The following is a 15,100-nucleotide window of genomic DNA, read 5'->3' as shown; positions in this document are numbered from 1 at the left end:
GCTGTTTTTATGTTCAGCAATATTCTAGGTACTGAGAATGTAGCAGTGATCAAAATAGAAAAAGTACGGTAACCCCTTCATTGTGACACTTATATCCTAACTAGAGGCCCAGTGCACAAAATTCGTGCACTGGTATCGTCCCTAGTGGCTGCTGGCTGCTGGCTGGGTACTCCCTCCCTTCCCCTAGCTGGCCCTACCCCTGGTCAACTCCTTTCCCCCAGCCAGCCCCTCCCCATGGTCGAACTCTCGGTTGAGGGGACAATTTGTATACTATGCTTTTATTATATAGGATGGAGGGAAATGGATGGAAGGCAAATAAGTGGCTCTCTTGAGGGTAGACTGAGAAGGATCCAGGACAGAAGGAGCGAGGTGAATTAGAAGGTTGTTGAAATCATCCAGTCAGGAGACCAGTGTCTGGAACCAGGACAGAACAGTGGAGGTGGTGAGCAGTGGTTGGATTCTGGATGAATTTTGAAAATAAAGTCAGCAGATTTGTTGATGGATCTGATTTGAGGTATGAAAAAAAGAGGTTAAGAATAACCCCAACTTTGTACTGAATCAAACAAATAACTTGAGGAATCAAACAAATAACATTCATCTATGTTTCTTTTATACAAAATGAAAATAATTTTATTCATGTGCAAGTTGTTAAGAGCAGAGTTTTCCAAGCAGATTTAAAGATGGGCTGGAGGGCAGTTACCGCCTTTAGGACATTTATTCGGAATTGAATGAAGTAATTAAGGAAGTGGAAATGATTGCTCTATCATAGGAAACAAGAACGGGAACTATCTTCTCACTTTTGCCAATTAGAGGTGGAAAATAATCACAATGGTGCTTTTATAAAGGGGAAGAAAGAAAAACAGATTACACATAAAATTCTTAAATTACTTCACCTGGTTTCTGGAGATATTAGGAAAATCTAATTTGATTTTCTGAATAAAGCAAAAAAAAAAAAGCTTTTAGATATGGAATTACTTTTATTTCATTGGCTACTGTCTGTGGTTAGCATCATGATTTTACTGATCTGGTCTGAGGCTACTTTGGCATTTGTTTGCACATTTCATGTGGTGGGCTCTCTGCCAACCTTTGGGGAAGGTAATTTGCTCCACATCTGTTGGTCAACCCCTCTTCCCTTCCCACTCTCTCTGTTCCTGTTGTTTACCTTGTTGCTCCCACCCATCAGATAACCATCAGAGCATGCGAACATTCTAGACTGGTCCTGGTTGGGATTTTTTCCATATACTGTCCCTCAGCCTGTGAAATAGTTCCTACTTGACATTTCTATAAACCGGAGGGAGTGGTTTGTGGCTCTAAGAGTGCTGGGCCATTGTGTGTACACAGGGTTCAAGATGCACAGAATACACCGTGAGAACCAGCCCTTGCCTTGGGATGGCTTTACCCACCATCTGGGACTATCTCAGGCTATGACTGTGGCATTTCCAGCAAGCCTGAGGGTGCTCAATGGTGGGTGTGTCCCGACCGGAGTAAAGAGTTATCTGTGCCATCGGCTGTTCCTTTAAACTTTTCCACTTCAGTTTTACTGGGGTGACTGGGTATCTAGCAATTACGCATTTGAAACCCCAGGATATGCATTTAGTGTTTTAGAATAAAATGCTGTAGCTATTTTTTTGTGAATACAAGGTTTTGAGAGATTCTTCTCCAAAAGGACAAAGCATCTAGGCTGCCACTTGTTCTGAGACTAAAAGTATTAATGATGAATGACGACCTGGCTTGCTCCTGGCATGGGATAGGTGATTTTCTCTTCTCCTTGGCCAAAGACTAAATCTTACATGCTGTTGATTTCCTCAGTGGCTATTTGTCACTAAGGGATTCTAAGATTCTAGCAGATGTGTAGATCTGCTGATAAAGTGATGATATGCCAGTAATGTTTCAAAGTAGGTTTGCTTTCTTCTTATATTACTGGTTTCAGTCTAACACCCAAAACTTCTTTCACCTTAATTGATGTGCATATGGTTGCCCTGTTATTACGAAGTTAAAAATGATAAAGATATTTTAATCTGCTAACATTTTTATAATTTTGGATATCTAAGCATACACTTGTCTATGAAAAATGGCTCCTATCTATTATCTATCTATCTATCTATCTATCTATCTATCTATCTATCTATCTATCTATCGAATGTTGTGTGTATGTATTTAATTATTCATCTACAGTAAGCTCTTTCACCTTCTTCCTTTATCAATATTCATTGGTCAAAACATTATAAAACATCTTCTTACATCAAATACCATCAAGTTTCCCTAAAAATGCAGAGGCTTATGAATGAAAAATAAATTTAGCCTTGGTTACTTGTTTGAATCCATGGAGTGGGAGTGGGTGGGCACTGCAATGTAAATTATGACACTCAGAACAGTGCTTACTCAGTAATCACAAAATAGACACACATGTCAGTTGTTCTTTATTTGTTGCAAATGAATGAAATGTATTTTTTTTTTAGTTTTTTAAATCTTTGTTGTTGAAAGAATTACATAGGTCCCCTTTTCTCCTCCATTGACCTCTTCTAGCCTATCCCTATCCCCTACCCCAGGCCTTCACCACCCCATTATCTGAGTCCATAGGTTATGCATATATGCATACAAGTTCTTTGGTTGATCTCTTCCCACCTACCCATCCTCCCTCACCTTCCCTCTGAGATTCCACAGTCTGTCCCATTGACTTTAGATGCCAAGAAATGAGATCTATTAAAAAGATTCTGGGTGCATCAGGGTATGGAGGGAAATGCTGACCGGGCAGAAAAGAATTAACTCAGCAGACCTGGTTGCTCAAAGCCTGTACATTTCAAATAAAGCCATGTCTGAAAGAATGGCCTTGACTTGCTCCTGTGAGCTAACCTCTGAGCACTTGGAAGATGACACCTGAAAAGAGTGTTTTGTCTACCGGAGGCCTTGGGCCATGTTGCTCCTCTTTGATAAGTTTGCCTTAATGATGTGTTTTATGGTGAACACCTGCTTTGGGGGGAACAGGGATGGGGAAGAGATGGCGCTGGAGAAGCTGAAGTCAGCATGGAAGCATGGGAAATTAAGCACGGCCCTGCGCAATTCCACGGGGAGGGCACAGGCTCCTCCCCTCTGGAAGCTCGCACGTGGTTTCTCCCGAGCTTCTCTCTGTGGTCGTTCACCTGTGCTGATTCCAACCCGTGTCCTGTCACTGTAATAATATAACAATGTGTCTAGTAGAATGGCAGACATTTAAGCTCATTAGTCAATATTATTTTATATTGATATTAAATTTAAAAACCACATTTATAGATTTGTGCATTATTCAGAAAAAAACTTTAATGTTCATTTTTACACTAAGCTTCCTGCCTAACAAGGTGGCTCAAAGAATAATAAACCTGGGCTCAAATCTAGTCATTTTCTTGGGTGTGATCTAGGCCAATGGCTTCACCTCTCTGAGATTGATTCCTTGCTTTTAAAGAGGGGGTGATACTCCCATACACAGTGGTTATGAATATTAAATGAGATACCAGTAACTTTTACAAGCCCTCAGAATAGTGCTTGGCACATTGAGGTATTTAACAATATATTATTCATCCTTTCCTACTCTTCTTTCTCCTTCTCTTCCCTCTTTCGTCCCTATCAAAACATCTACTAAATTAGAATGTATAAATGTCTAAGCCACAGAAACATCTAGTAAACATTGGAATTTATAAATGTAGTCTGTAATAGTAGCCATATTCACTTTATGTGCCAACAGTTTTTATTTCATATACAATATTTTTAGTGTGAGAATTAAAAAAAATTTTATGCCAAATAGCTAATATCTATGTCTGATATTTCTTTTTCATAAAAATTATTCTCTTAATCCTTCCCCCCTAATTAATATAATTGTTTCTAGGGGCATAAAATCAACATGTCACATGGCAAACATGGCCATCCTTTGATGAATAAAAATATGAAAATAGATGAGAAGGGTTAAATATGTATTGGTGTTTATAGACTAGTAAAGTGACACAAGTTATTCACACACATGTTAAAGAATATTTTCCCCAAATGCAGGAAATAGTAAAAATTATACCTGGATATTCAAATATTTCATAAAGTTCAAGGAGAAACATTTGATCTCTTTTAAGTCTTAAGAGAAAGGAAGTGAATCTCATTACATGTCATTAAAGGGGCTACATAACAACAATAAAGGGACAGAAGAAAAAAGAGAGAAAAATGCTGTAACATCTGCTCCAATCAGGAGTTAACACCGAGATATAGTCTTGTACAGAGCATGTGCATTTTCCCTGAGTTGCTAGAGACTTTTAGAGACCAGGCAATCCTCTTAGAGCCAGAACTAGAGTTTAAGCCTAGTTTGAGGAGAGCTTCTAGAAGGGGAAGCCACAGAGGCAAGTACCTCTTTCTCCTTTCCTTCTCTCCCATCTCCGTCTCCCTCACCCAGTCAGGAGGTGCCATTCTCCTAATGACCTCAGATTCAGCATGAATATCTGTAGAGTATCTGAATGTGACTGACAGGGCCAAGAGGAAGAGAATTTTTCCAAACACTTTACCAAAAAAAGTTTTTCATAATTTTATCTTAATAATAATAAAAAAAGATAATTGTGCTCTTGAAAAGTGCCTTATAAATCTCTATCTAGTGCCCGAAACTGCAAATTGGTGAACAACAAAACCACATTATCTTTATTTTCCATTAAGTCAGACTCCAATAAATTGTCCTCCTTTCTGAATCTCCCTCTTGGCTTCCAGGACCGTGACCTGAATCTACCACAGTAATCAGATTGGCGCCATAAGTGCTTACATATGTGACAGGAGAGACATGTTAGCTGGGAGGTTTTCTATTATAACATTGCACACACACAAAAAAGTATGATATAACACTGCCACACACAAAACAGTATGAGCAGCCACAATACTACAGGTCTCCTCTTATTGATCATTTGTTATCTAAATTAATAAAATAGAAACATGCAAATTGACCGTACCTATGCTACACCCACAAGCCACGCCCACAAACCAACCACGCCCACAAGCCAATCAGGAGCAGATATGCAAATTAACCCAACTAAGATGGCGGCGGCCATGGAGCTGGAGCAAGCAGGAGGCTTGGGTTGTCCCCGGCGATGGAGAAAGCCAAGCTCCCCACCTGCCCTGCCTGCCCTGAGCTCTGCTCAAGGCTACAAAGTATCAATTATAGAAGATAAATAAATCCCAGATACCTGCTTCCAGCCCACGGCTGTGGCCAACCTGAAAATGGCCATCAGCCCCTTACCCAGGCTGGCCAGGCACCCCAGCAGGGAACCCCACCCTGAAGGGGGTGTGGGCAGCCTGAAAACGGCCCTCAGCCCTTCACCTAGGCTGACCACGCACCCCAGTGGGACCCCCCCCCCACCCTGACGGGGCTGTGGCCAGCCTACAAACAGCCCTCAGCCCCTCACCCAGGCTGGCCAGGCACCCTAGCGGGACCCCCCACCCTGATCCGGGACACCCTTCAGGGAAAACCAGCCGGCCTTCACCCATGCACCAAGCCTCTATCCTATATAATAAAAGGGTAATATGCAAATTGACCCTAACAGCAGAATGACTGGGAATGACTGGTCACTATGACACATACTGACCACCACGGGGCAGATGCTCAATGCAGGAGCTGCCCCCTGGTGGTCAGTGCGCTCCCACAGGGGGAGCTCTGCTCAGCCACAAGCCAGGCTGATGGCTGCCAGCACAGAGGTGGTGGCAGGAGCCTCTCCCGCCTCCTTAGCAGCGCTAAGGATGTCCAACTGCAGCTTAGGCCTGCTTCCCGCTGGCAAATGGACATCCCCCAAGGGCTCCCGGACTGCCAGAGGGATGTCTGACAGCCAGCTTAGGCCCAATTCCCCAGGGAGCGGGCCTACGCCAGCAGGTAGACATCCCCCAAGGGGTCTCAGACTGCGAGAGGACACAGGCCGGGCTGAGGAACACCCCCAAGTGCACAAATTTTTGTGCACCGAGCCTCTAGTTGTAAATAATGCTTTAAGCAAAAAGGGATAGCAAAGCTTGTTCAGCTTGTTCAATCATTAGTAGGACTTTTTTATTCTCATGTAATTTTTGATAAATGGAGGAGTTGTTTTTCTTTTGTTTTGTGTTTTGGTTTCACACAATACTTATGTGCAATTGGATAGTGCTTGTAGAAATATAAAGATCATTCACAAGTTGGGCCAATGTGCTCGGTGGTTGAGCGTTGACCTGTGAACCAGGAGGTCACAATTCAATTCCCTGTCAGGGCATGTGCCCCAGTTAAAGGCTTGATCACCAGTAGGGGGAGTACAGGAGGCAGACAATCAATGATTCTCTCTCATCATTGATGTTTATATCTCTGTCTCCCTCTCCCTTCCTTCCTGAAATCATATATATATATATATATATATAATCATTCATTAGTGTTTACTTTTGCCAACTCTTTGCAGTATGTTGGCCAGAGGTTTATTTTCTCCCTCTTTTACTTGTTGATGTATTAAATAAAGAATTGATTACATAATGCTAGATCCTGTAATTCAGTGTGCTTAAAATATAAAGCCTATATATTACTAATTAAATTGGCATAAGCGTTTTTATTTTAAATGGACATATTTTCCCTAATTTCTGTGTTTTTTTTTAAATTTTGTTTTATTGCTTAAGGTATTAAAAAGAGTATTACATATGTCTCCTTCTTTTTTTCCCCCTTGACCTTCCCCCAGCCTCCCCTACCCCCCAGTGTCTTGTGTCCATTGGTTATGCTTATATGCATGCATACAAGTTCTTTGTTGATCTCTTAACGCCCCCCCCAACCCTCCCCAGCCTTCCCGCTGTCGTTTGACAGTCTGTTCGATGCTGCTCTGCCTCTATTTTGTGTGTTGATAGCCCTCAGACTGCACCTCCTTTTGTGTAAGAAGACACTGTGGGAAATTTTTCAGAAACAACTCATATTTCCCACAAAAAGAGAGATTTTGGCATTATGATTTTATTTGTGCCTATCTCCTCCCTAAGATTCCAAAAGATATTTGTAAATACCCCTGCTGAGTGCGTTTTAGTCATTAACTACATATTTACTGGCTGAGCACTGTGCCCGGTACTAAGTATATAAAGATAAATCCGACTTCTCGTGATCTGAGTCACTGGGGCCACAGGTTTGTAATAGCTAACTATAAAAGAATGTGATCCTTGTCATCTGAACAGCATACTTGGGACAGAAGAAGTAGTTACTTCTAGTTGAATAACTGAAAAAGATTACATATAAACTGAGTGATGAAAACTGACCAGGAATTTGCTAAGAAGAAAAAGAGGAAAGTAAAGGTATTCTAGGTATTTGTGTTCAAATAAAATCATCTACTCTTCTTTTCCGTGCACAGACTGAAAAATTCATTCATTCATTCATTCCTTCAACAAGTGTTTAATGAGTTCCTACTGTGACCAAGGAATTCAGAAACAAGATACTTCTAGGTCTGTGTTGTGTGAGAGTCTGCGATTGCCTAGAATCCGGAGACCATTTTTCTTTGCCCATAATATATATATAAAGATTCAGTAAGAGAAAATTACATTCTTTCAGTTAGCCTACAGTACACAATGAGTGCCTACCATATGCTCAACAGTGTTTAGGAGAGAACACTTATGGAAGGATTAAAGGGTTGTGCCCATCCAGGCACAGCTTCTTAAAGACCAGAGAAGTTGGGATTGAGTTTGGTGATTGGCCATAGATAGGAACAAAAGAGAGAGAGAGAGGAGGAAAAGAGGCCTGGATGCCAGGCAAGCTGGTCAAAGAGGTTTTGGGAGGAGCAGATCAAGGGGACGATGGTACCAGCAAAGCTGAAGCCAGAAAGGCCAGTGGGCTACGGAACTGCTCAGTGGTCACTGCTGGTGTGAGGGCCGCTCCCAGGAGCTGGGCAGGAGCAGCTGGCGGGGCAGGAAGCAGCGGGCACGGTAGAGGAGAAGCAGGACAGACAGGAATGCGGTCCAGACAAAATGTCCTGCAGAGTGGCACAGGCCTGCGTACGTTTAAGGCAAAATGGACGTGTGGGTGCAATGTATTGCTTTGGGGGATCAGATGTCTTGGCATATTTATTATTTCATGAAAATTCTCCACTTCAATTTTCTTTATATATTTTCAGGTTAACACAGGCTGTGAAAAACTTTATTTTTATTTGTTCACTGAATATATGACATATGTATGGACTTTTTCCTCATTTTCAACTGTTTTTAAATTTTAAGATGCAAATGGACATTTGCAATGTTAAGTAGACCATCTTTCTAATGATTATGTATAGCTCACACAATAATTTTGACTCTTATTGCATGGAATAGTTTTCATTGCAATGGCTCATTTTATCCTGAATAATTTTATTTGTATGCTTAGAATATAAAGTCACTATTACCTTTTTGCTACATGAATAATAAGCAGTGTCAACAGTGGAATTTAAAAGAGAATGATTACCAATGAAAACTGTTATTTTTGAACATGTATTCCACAGCATGAGAACAAAATGTATTCAGCCCTTCAATTTATAAAGAGAGAGAAATGTGTTTAAAATTGGAATTGCACCATTCAGAGAATAATTCATGCAGTCATAAGAGAAATGTAAATGCTTCATGTCAGTGGGTAGCGAAAAAAGTCACATTTCAATAAAATATTTGGCTACATAAAAATCTCTTCTTTTAAAGAGAGAAAATTGAAAGTCAGGAATCCAGCATCGGGCCTTTAACATGACTCAGAATCAGAAAAACTATAGAGATTGACCCCAGGTGATACATAGAAAAAAACATTATTCTATGAGAAATCTGATGAGCATCATCACTTCTTTACTTTCTTCTGAGCCAGACAGACCTTAATTCAAGGTCGATGAACCCCAGCATATTAAGTATTTTAATGATCTTCATAAACAATAAGACCCTCTATGAATTGTAAGTGGGCGTTGATTTCTTTTTCCAGTGGGGCTTGCTTTTGCCCTGGTTAGTCTGTGCTCTTGCACTCAGGATCCTCTGAGTTCAAAGCCACACAGTGAGAGAAGGTTTGCCAGGCTGTGAAACAGAACCCAGCCAGCTGACCCGCCAGAGGTGAAAGCTGTGTCCTTGCCTGTGCTAGCAGGGCTCCCGCTGCAGGTCACTGAGCTAGGAGTTCACCTAGAGAGAGTGTCCTCTGGAGGCCGGCACCTGGTTCAAACCCAGAAGTACCAGGATGCTCGCTCAGTGAAGAGGGAAGTTTGGTCCAGTTTAGCGGCGGCACCTCCTGCTCCCCTCTTAGGGCCCTGCTGTCATGTCTCCCATCTTTCGCACTGAGAGCGCCCTCTTTCCCTCCCCTTATTCCACACCGCCCAACCTTGCCAAAATCCCTTTCTGGAAAGATGCTTGTATGCCTGTGGAAGCCCCAGCATCAAATCTCCCGAAGTTTTTGAATGTTAAGTTTGTCTCCAAAGGATTGTTTTTCTCCTTACAGCTATCAAAAGGTAATTGCCAATCATATCCAAGGTAAATCATTTGGGTATTTTAGAAATCTCCCTACAAATTTCACCACGATGAGTCGCAAAGGTCTGACAGAAAGGGACAAGCAGGTTTTGCATTTATTCCTTTTTTTAACTTTATAGCGGAAACCTGCACTGGTGGTAGAAGATCTTTTTGAAGACATGAAGGATGGTGTTAAGCTGCTTGCTCTCCTGGAAGTCCTGTCTGGGCAGAAACTGGTAAGAATTTCTTCTGTGACCAGACTCATCGAATTCTTCCCATCTGGAATTGGCGGCGGTGGAGTTGGGAGTGGAAGGGACTCTGCCCACATAAGATAAAGTTTTTCTCTCCTGTAGTCAGTAAGATGCAGGAAACACTAGTCTATTGGTCACTTCTGGGAGCAAGGAATACCTCCGCTTTGTTGTTCCCTCACACCTTTAGTAGGTTTAAAACAGTGTAGACAGTAGCAGCAGCCTTAGAATTAAGAGCAGAGACCTCCTCAGTAGTCAGTCTGTCATGGTTAACTCTTGCATCCGTGTGGTACCCAGGCAGCTTGGTTGCACACAGACATCTACCTCACTTGTTAGAGAGTGTTAGCTTGCCATGTGGAAAGGAGTGTCGGTCCATCCCGGTGTGTTTATATAGCCCTTTGTTGAAAAGTGAGCTGAAATCACCGCGGCAATTTTTCATAAGCTTGTGGCCACCCTCCAACACCAGTGCTTTGTCACAGGAACAGCACGTTCTGGATCATTTGCTTTCAGACACAGCGAAAGCGGCAGAGTGAAAAACAACACTGACAGTGAGCGCTGCATGTTTCCTCCAGTACTCAAATCATACAATATTCTTTTTCTGGATTATATTTATTTTTATTTCAGAGTGATAGAGAAATAAGTAGTTTGCAAACATAAGCTATTATAAATGCTGTTTACCATAATTAGAGAAAGGAGCTCAGGAAATGGTCTTCATCATGTTGTCTACAAAGGGTTCAAAATTGGGAGTACTTATCTTTTTCTGTATCTATTGCATCTTGGCAGGTGCTACACAATCATTATTTCTTGGGTAACTTAGTGGGGTTTTTTAATTGCTTTGCCTGAACATGAAATTTCTAGTTAATGTTGTGAAGAGAGTCCTCAAAAGAGCTTTTGGAAGAGGTTGTTTATTGAAACATACAAACTGATAGTAATGTTGTGTAAGTCATTTTCTAGTTTGATTCCTAGCAGTTGCTTCCCATGGCCTGGATGTCACCTCTGGTCATGTCTGATTTCAGCCACACAGTGGTGGGCGTTACCAGGCCCCCCACCAGCATCGGATCTCAAGCACTGGTAGCATATCGCTGGGATTCTGCCCTCCGGGCTCATCAGAGCCACAGATTGCACCAGGCAGCCCTCAAGTATAGGAGAGTTAACGGTCCCAGAGGACCCTCAACCAATGGCAGTGGGAGTTCATGAATAAATGCTCCAGCTGGGCACTTGCAGGAGGAATGGTTCTGAGGCTGATTTTACAGATCTTAGAGTGCCCAGTGGGACCCCCAGGGGAACCGAGCTCAGTTGCCGACTGGGACCCTCCAGAGCACACCCTTCGTTAGCTTTTCCCACTTCCTTGTTTCACTTTTCACGAATCCTCACTCTTGCTTCCTGGGATCAGCTCCCCAATGAACTACAGGCAGCCAGGTCCTTTCCTCAGGCTCTGCTTTGGGGGAAATCGAACAAGACACATGAACAGCCAGTTTGGAAGATACAGATGTATGCATGAACTACATACCCTGGATAAGTGTTAGGGTGTAAGAGGCATTGAGCTGAAATACATACTCCCTTGATTGTCACATATAGCTGGTCATGTGTATATATCCTCCTGAATTATGCTGTTTCCTAGAAGGTTGAAGGAAACCTTATTACAATTCAAATGGATGTATTTAAGAAGTATACTATTCTAAGTGCCAATATAATTCTGCCATTGTACATTAGCATAGGTCAAAACAGACATAACCTGAAAATAACCCAGAGTCACTTCAAAAGGAGAGGAGTTACATGGCACATAATATAGCTGTCAAAATGAATGAAATACAGTGACAGGCAATGACTTCGATGAACCTTAGGAATAAAATATTATGTGGAAAAATAAGTCTCAAAAGATTAATGCAGTGATAACCTTTATATAAATGTAAAAACTAAAAAAAATATTATTTTTAATAATGCATATATATGAAATGAATTTATATAAAAGAAAGGCATTGGACTAGATTTATTGTGATGGTTGCCATGGATGTAGGAAGGCAGATAGATGAATGAACTGAATGATGGCATTATTGCTTTTTATATGTAATTTCTGGAACTTGGCTTTGTTCAGTTGGCAGGTTTGTAGGTGCTTTTTACATTATAAAAGAATAACTAATTAAATAAATAACTAGCCCTAGCCGGTTTGGCTCAGTGGATAGAGTGTTGGCCTGCAGACCAAAGGGCACGTACCTTGCTTGCAGGTTCTCCCTGGCCGGGCCCTGGTCAGGACACACACAGGAGGCAACCAATTGATGTGTTTCTCTCACTTCAATGTTTCTCTCTGTCCTTCCCTCCCTCTTCCACTCTCTCTAAAAGATCAAAGGAAAAATATCCTCGGGTGAGGATTAAAAACAAACAAACAAACAAACAAGGAAATAAATGGGTCATGTGTGGATCAATGGCAAGACTATGTCATGTATAACAGAGGTTCCAAAGTAAAGAATAAATAAAAGTCAAAAATGTAAAAAGTAAATTTTCTATTTAAATATTTGTTTAGAATATCATACTATTGTTTGCCTAGTACACTATAATTGGGAAGTAAAAGGTACTCGGCTTGAGCTGCAATGGGAGATTAGTTAGGGTCTGGTGTCACGGGAAGAAAACCAGTTTACCAGCTATGCGATAATGGAGACATTACTTCACCTCAATTATCCACTTGGTTCCTATCAATGTAAAGGAGGCTAATCCTATCTACATTATTTAAATTATTTTGAGTTTTAAAATTAGCATTGTGGTACATAGAAAGCACATGATAATTTTAGTAACTCAGACATAAGTAATCAGAACATACATTTGTGTAGATAATATTTTCATTCTCACAATCCTACATTTTAACCTTGGCCTGTATATTTAGATCATCTAAATCTAGAAATGTTATAACATTGTCAATAACCTTTCATGTCAGTATAACTGAAAAAAAAAAAAATGGTGAGTTACCAAGAGTACCTTTGCAAAGACTTAATTTTTTTTAGAGTAGTTTCAGATTTACAACAAATTTACAAGAAAAGTACAGAGATTTCCTGTATACCCCAGGCCCTCACATAAAGGCTACTTTTCATATAAATAGTAGAGGCCCAGTGCACATATTTATACACCATTGGGTCCCTCGGCCTGGCATGTGCCCTCTTGCAATCCAGGACCTCTCAGGGAATGTTGGAGAGCTGGTTTTGGCCCAATCCCCGTAGGCCAGGCCGAAGGACCCCCACCAGTGTACAGATCTGTGCACCAGGCCTCTAGTATGCATATAAGATCTTTGGCTAATCTATCCCTGCCTTTCCCCCTACCCCCTTCCTTCTGAGATTCATCAGCTTGTTCCATGTCTCCATGCCTGTGTGTTAAACATCTGCCCCCTGGTGGTCAATGTGTATCACAGTTATCGGCTGATCAGCCAGTCGCCTTAGGGTTTCATATATATAGATTTCCTACTTTATAAGATGACAGTGTCAGTAGACAGCATAGGAATTTTGTGAATTTCCACTCTAAGACATACAGAAACCTGAAAGGCCTTTATTGAGTATATCAGTAAACTTTTAAGGTGCTGTGTGGATAATGCCCCTTCCTATACCTGCCCATCTTTATAGAAATTAAGTAATGCTGGTTGTTCTTGAATATTCTCCAAGTATGTTTAAATACACTTAAATAGATCTTTTCAGTCTCCTTTTATTTCTTTATCTTTTATTGAGCCATCTCCTGAATGTGTGCATTTTGATGTATTCCTGTCCTCTTTTCATAGCCGTGTGAGCAAGGACGCCGTATGAAGCGGATCCACGCTGTGGCTAACATTGGCACCGCGCTGAAGGTCCTTGAAGGAAGGAGGGTAAGAGAGGCAAAACCAACACACTTGAAGAAGGCGTGGGCATACAGATGTTTTCAATATTGGCTGCAGAGTGAAAACTCTGCATGTGATCTATACACACACATGCAGTATTATTGTAAAAATAATTTTAGATTTACAGAAAAGTGGCAAAAAGGGGTACAACGATTTCATGTCTATGCTTCATGCACCTCCCTCTAACAACTTATACATAGTACATTACAGAGTACAGTTATCAAAATACGGAACTTCAAGTTGGTCTGATACTATGAACTAAAAGCATAGACATTAGTCTGATTTCATCCGCTTTCCTCCAATGTCTTATTTCTCTTCAGGATACAATGAATCACACACCTTGCATTTGACCATTTGTCCCTTCCACTCTATGGCACTTGTTCATTCTTTCCTAGTCTTTCATAACTTTGACACTTTTGATAACTGGGGGGTCAGTTATCTTGAAAAATGCTTTTCAATTTTATGATTATATTGAAGTGATGCATATTTTGCAAGAATTCCAAGGAGGTGATATATTCTTGTCTGCGCATCATATTAGTGGATATAGGATACTGATAGGCCTCATTGCTGGTCATGTTAATCCTGATCAATGGTAAGGACATTTGCTGTGTTTCTTTTATGGTAAAATTATTATTTTCTCTTTATATTATAACTGAGAAAGAACTTAAGGGAGATCATTGACATCAGGCTAATATTATGTTTATTCTTAAACTTTGCTCACTAATTTTAGCATTGATTACCTTCAATAATTATTTCTGTCCTGTTTGCCTAATGGTGATTTTATATTTCCCTCATTTGTAATGTAAGAAATTATTTTCTTTTTTCCTTTAATTATTTATTTAGTTACTTATTTTAGGACAAACTTGTGGATATTTATTTTATTCTATAGTTTTAATTTATTAGTTTGTTCAAGTTTTGACCATTAAGCTTCTTCAGTCTGGCTCCTGCGTATCTTGTATTTTCCTGCCCCAGTCCTTCTCTAAGGAAGCTTGGGTCCTTTTATTAGCAAAGGGCATTTAGAAACCCAGATTTGAGTAGTAGGTGTGCTCATTGCTACTGAGGTTTCACTGCTCCTAGGCCTCCCAACAAACAGATCTAGAAAATATGTGTACTAACCTGGGGATATCTCTCTCACGCGCTCACTCACTTCTCCCATGTACATGTGTATAAATCATTATTTCAAACTGATACTTCTATATACATGTGTATAAACCATTATTTCAAACTGATATTTCAACTCAGCACCACAGGTTTATTCTAGTTTTCATGCGTGTTTGTTTCTGCTTTCTCTTACAATGAGAATCTGGCTGTCATCTACAATATACTCACTTATTTTTCAACCCTATTATGCACATAAAATAGTTTCAGAATTGCTGGCCCATGTCCTTGTGAGAAACAGATTGACTAACTGGAGAACAGTATTTGTGTGCAGTTCGTTTGGTCCTTATCATTACAATATCCAGTCCAAAGACTGCTTCTAAATTTACTTAGGTTGCTTCCATTCTTCCTGTCCCTTTTAGTGTTACTCATTGAAATAGAGTTATATCCCATTTTTCAGAACCTCCCCCCAATGCACACATTCTAG

General features: G+C 40.7%; 1 protein-coding gene across 1 annotated transcript in view; it reads left to right on the top strand.

Annotated features, from left to right (window-relative positions):
* SYNE1 (spectrin repeat containing nuclear envelope protein 1) overlaps positions 1 to 15,100 on the top strand; it is a 387,878-nt gene that overhangs the window by 78,078 nt on the left and 294,700 nt on the right. The window contains exons 4-5 of the mRNA XM_081094059.1: positions 9,555 to 9,650; positions 13,420 to 13,503. Of these exons, the coding sequence (XP_080950185.1) occupies positions 9,555 to 9,650; positions 13,420 to 13,503 (180 nt within the window). The remainder of the gene's footprint in view (positions 1 to 9,554; positions 9,651 to 13,419; positions 13,504 to 15,100) is intronic.

Source organism: Myotis nattereri (genome assembly GCF_964212035.1).
Source record: "Myotis nattereri genome assembly, chromosome: 6".
NCBI classification, from domain to species: Eukaryota; Metazoa; Chordata; class Mammalia; order Chiroptera; family Vespertilionidae; genus Myotis; species Myotis nattereri.
This window is presented reverse-complemented; position numbering and strand designations above follow the sequence as displayed.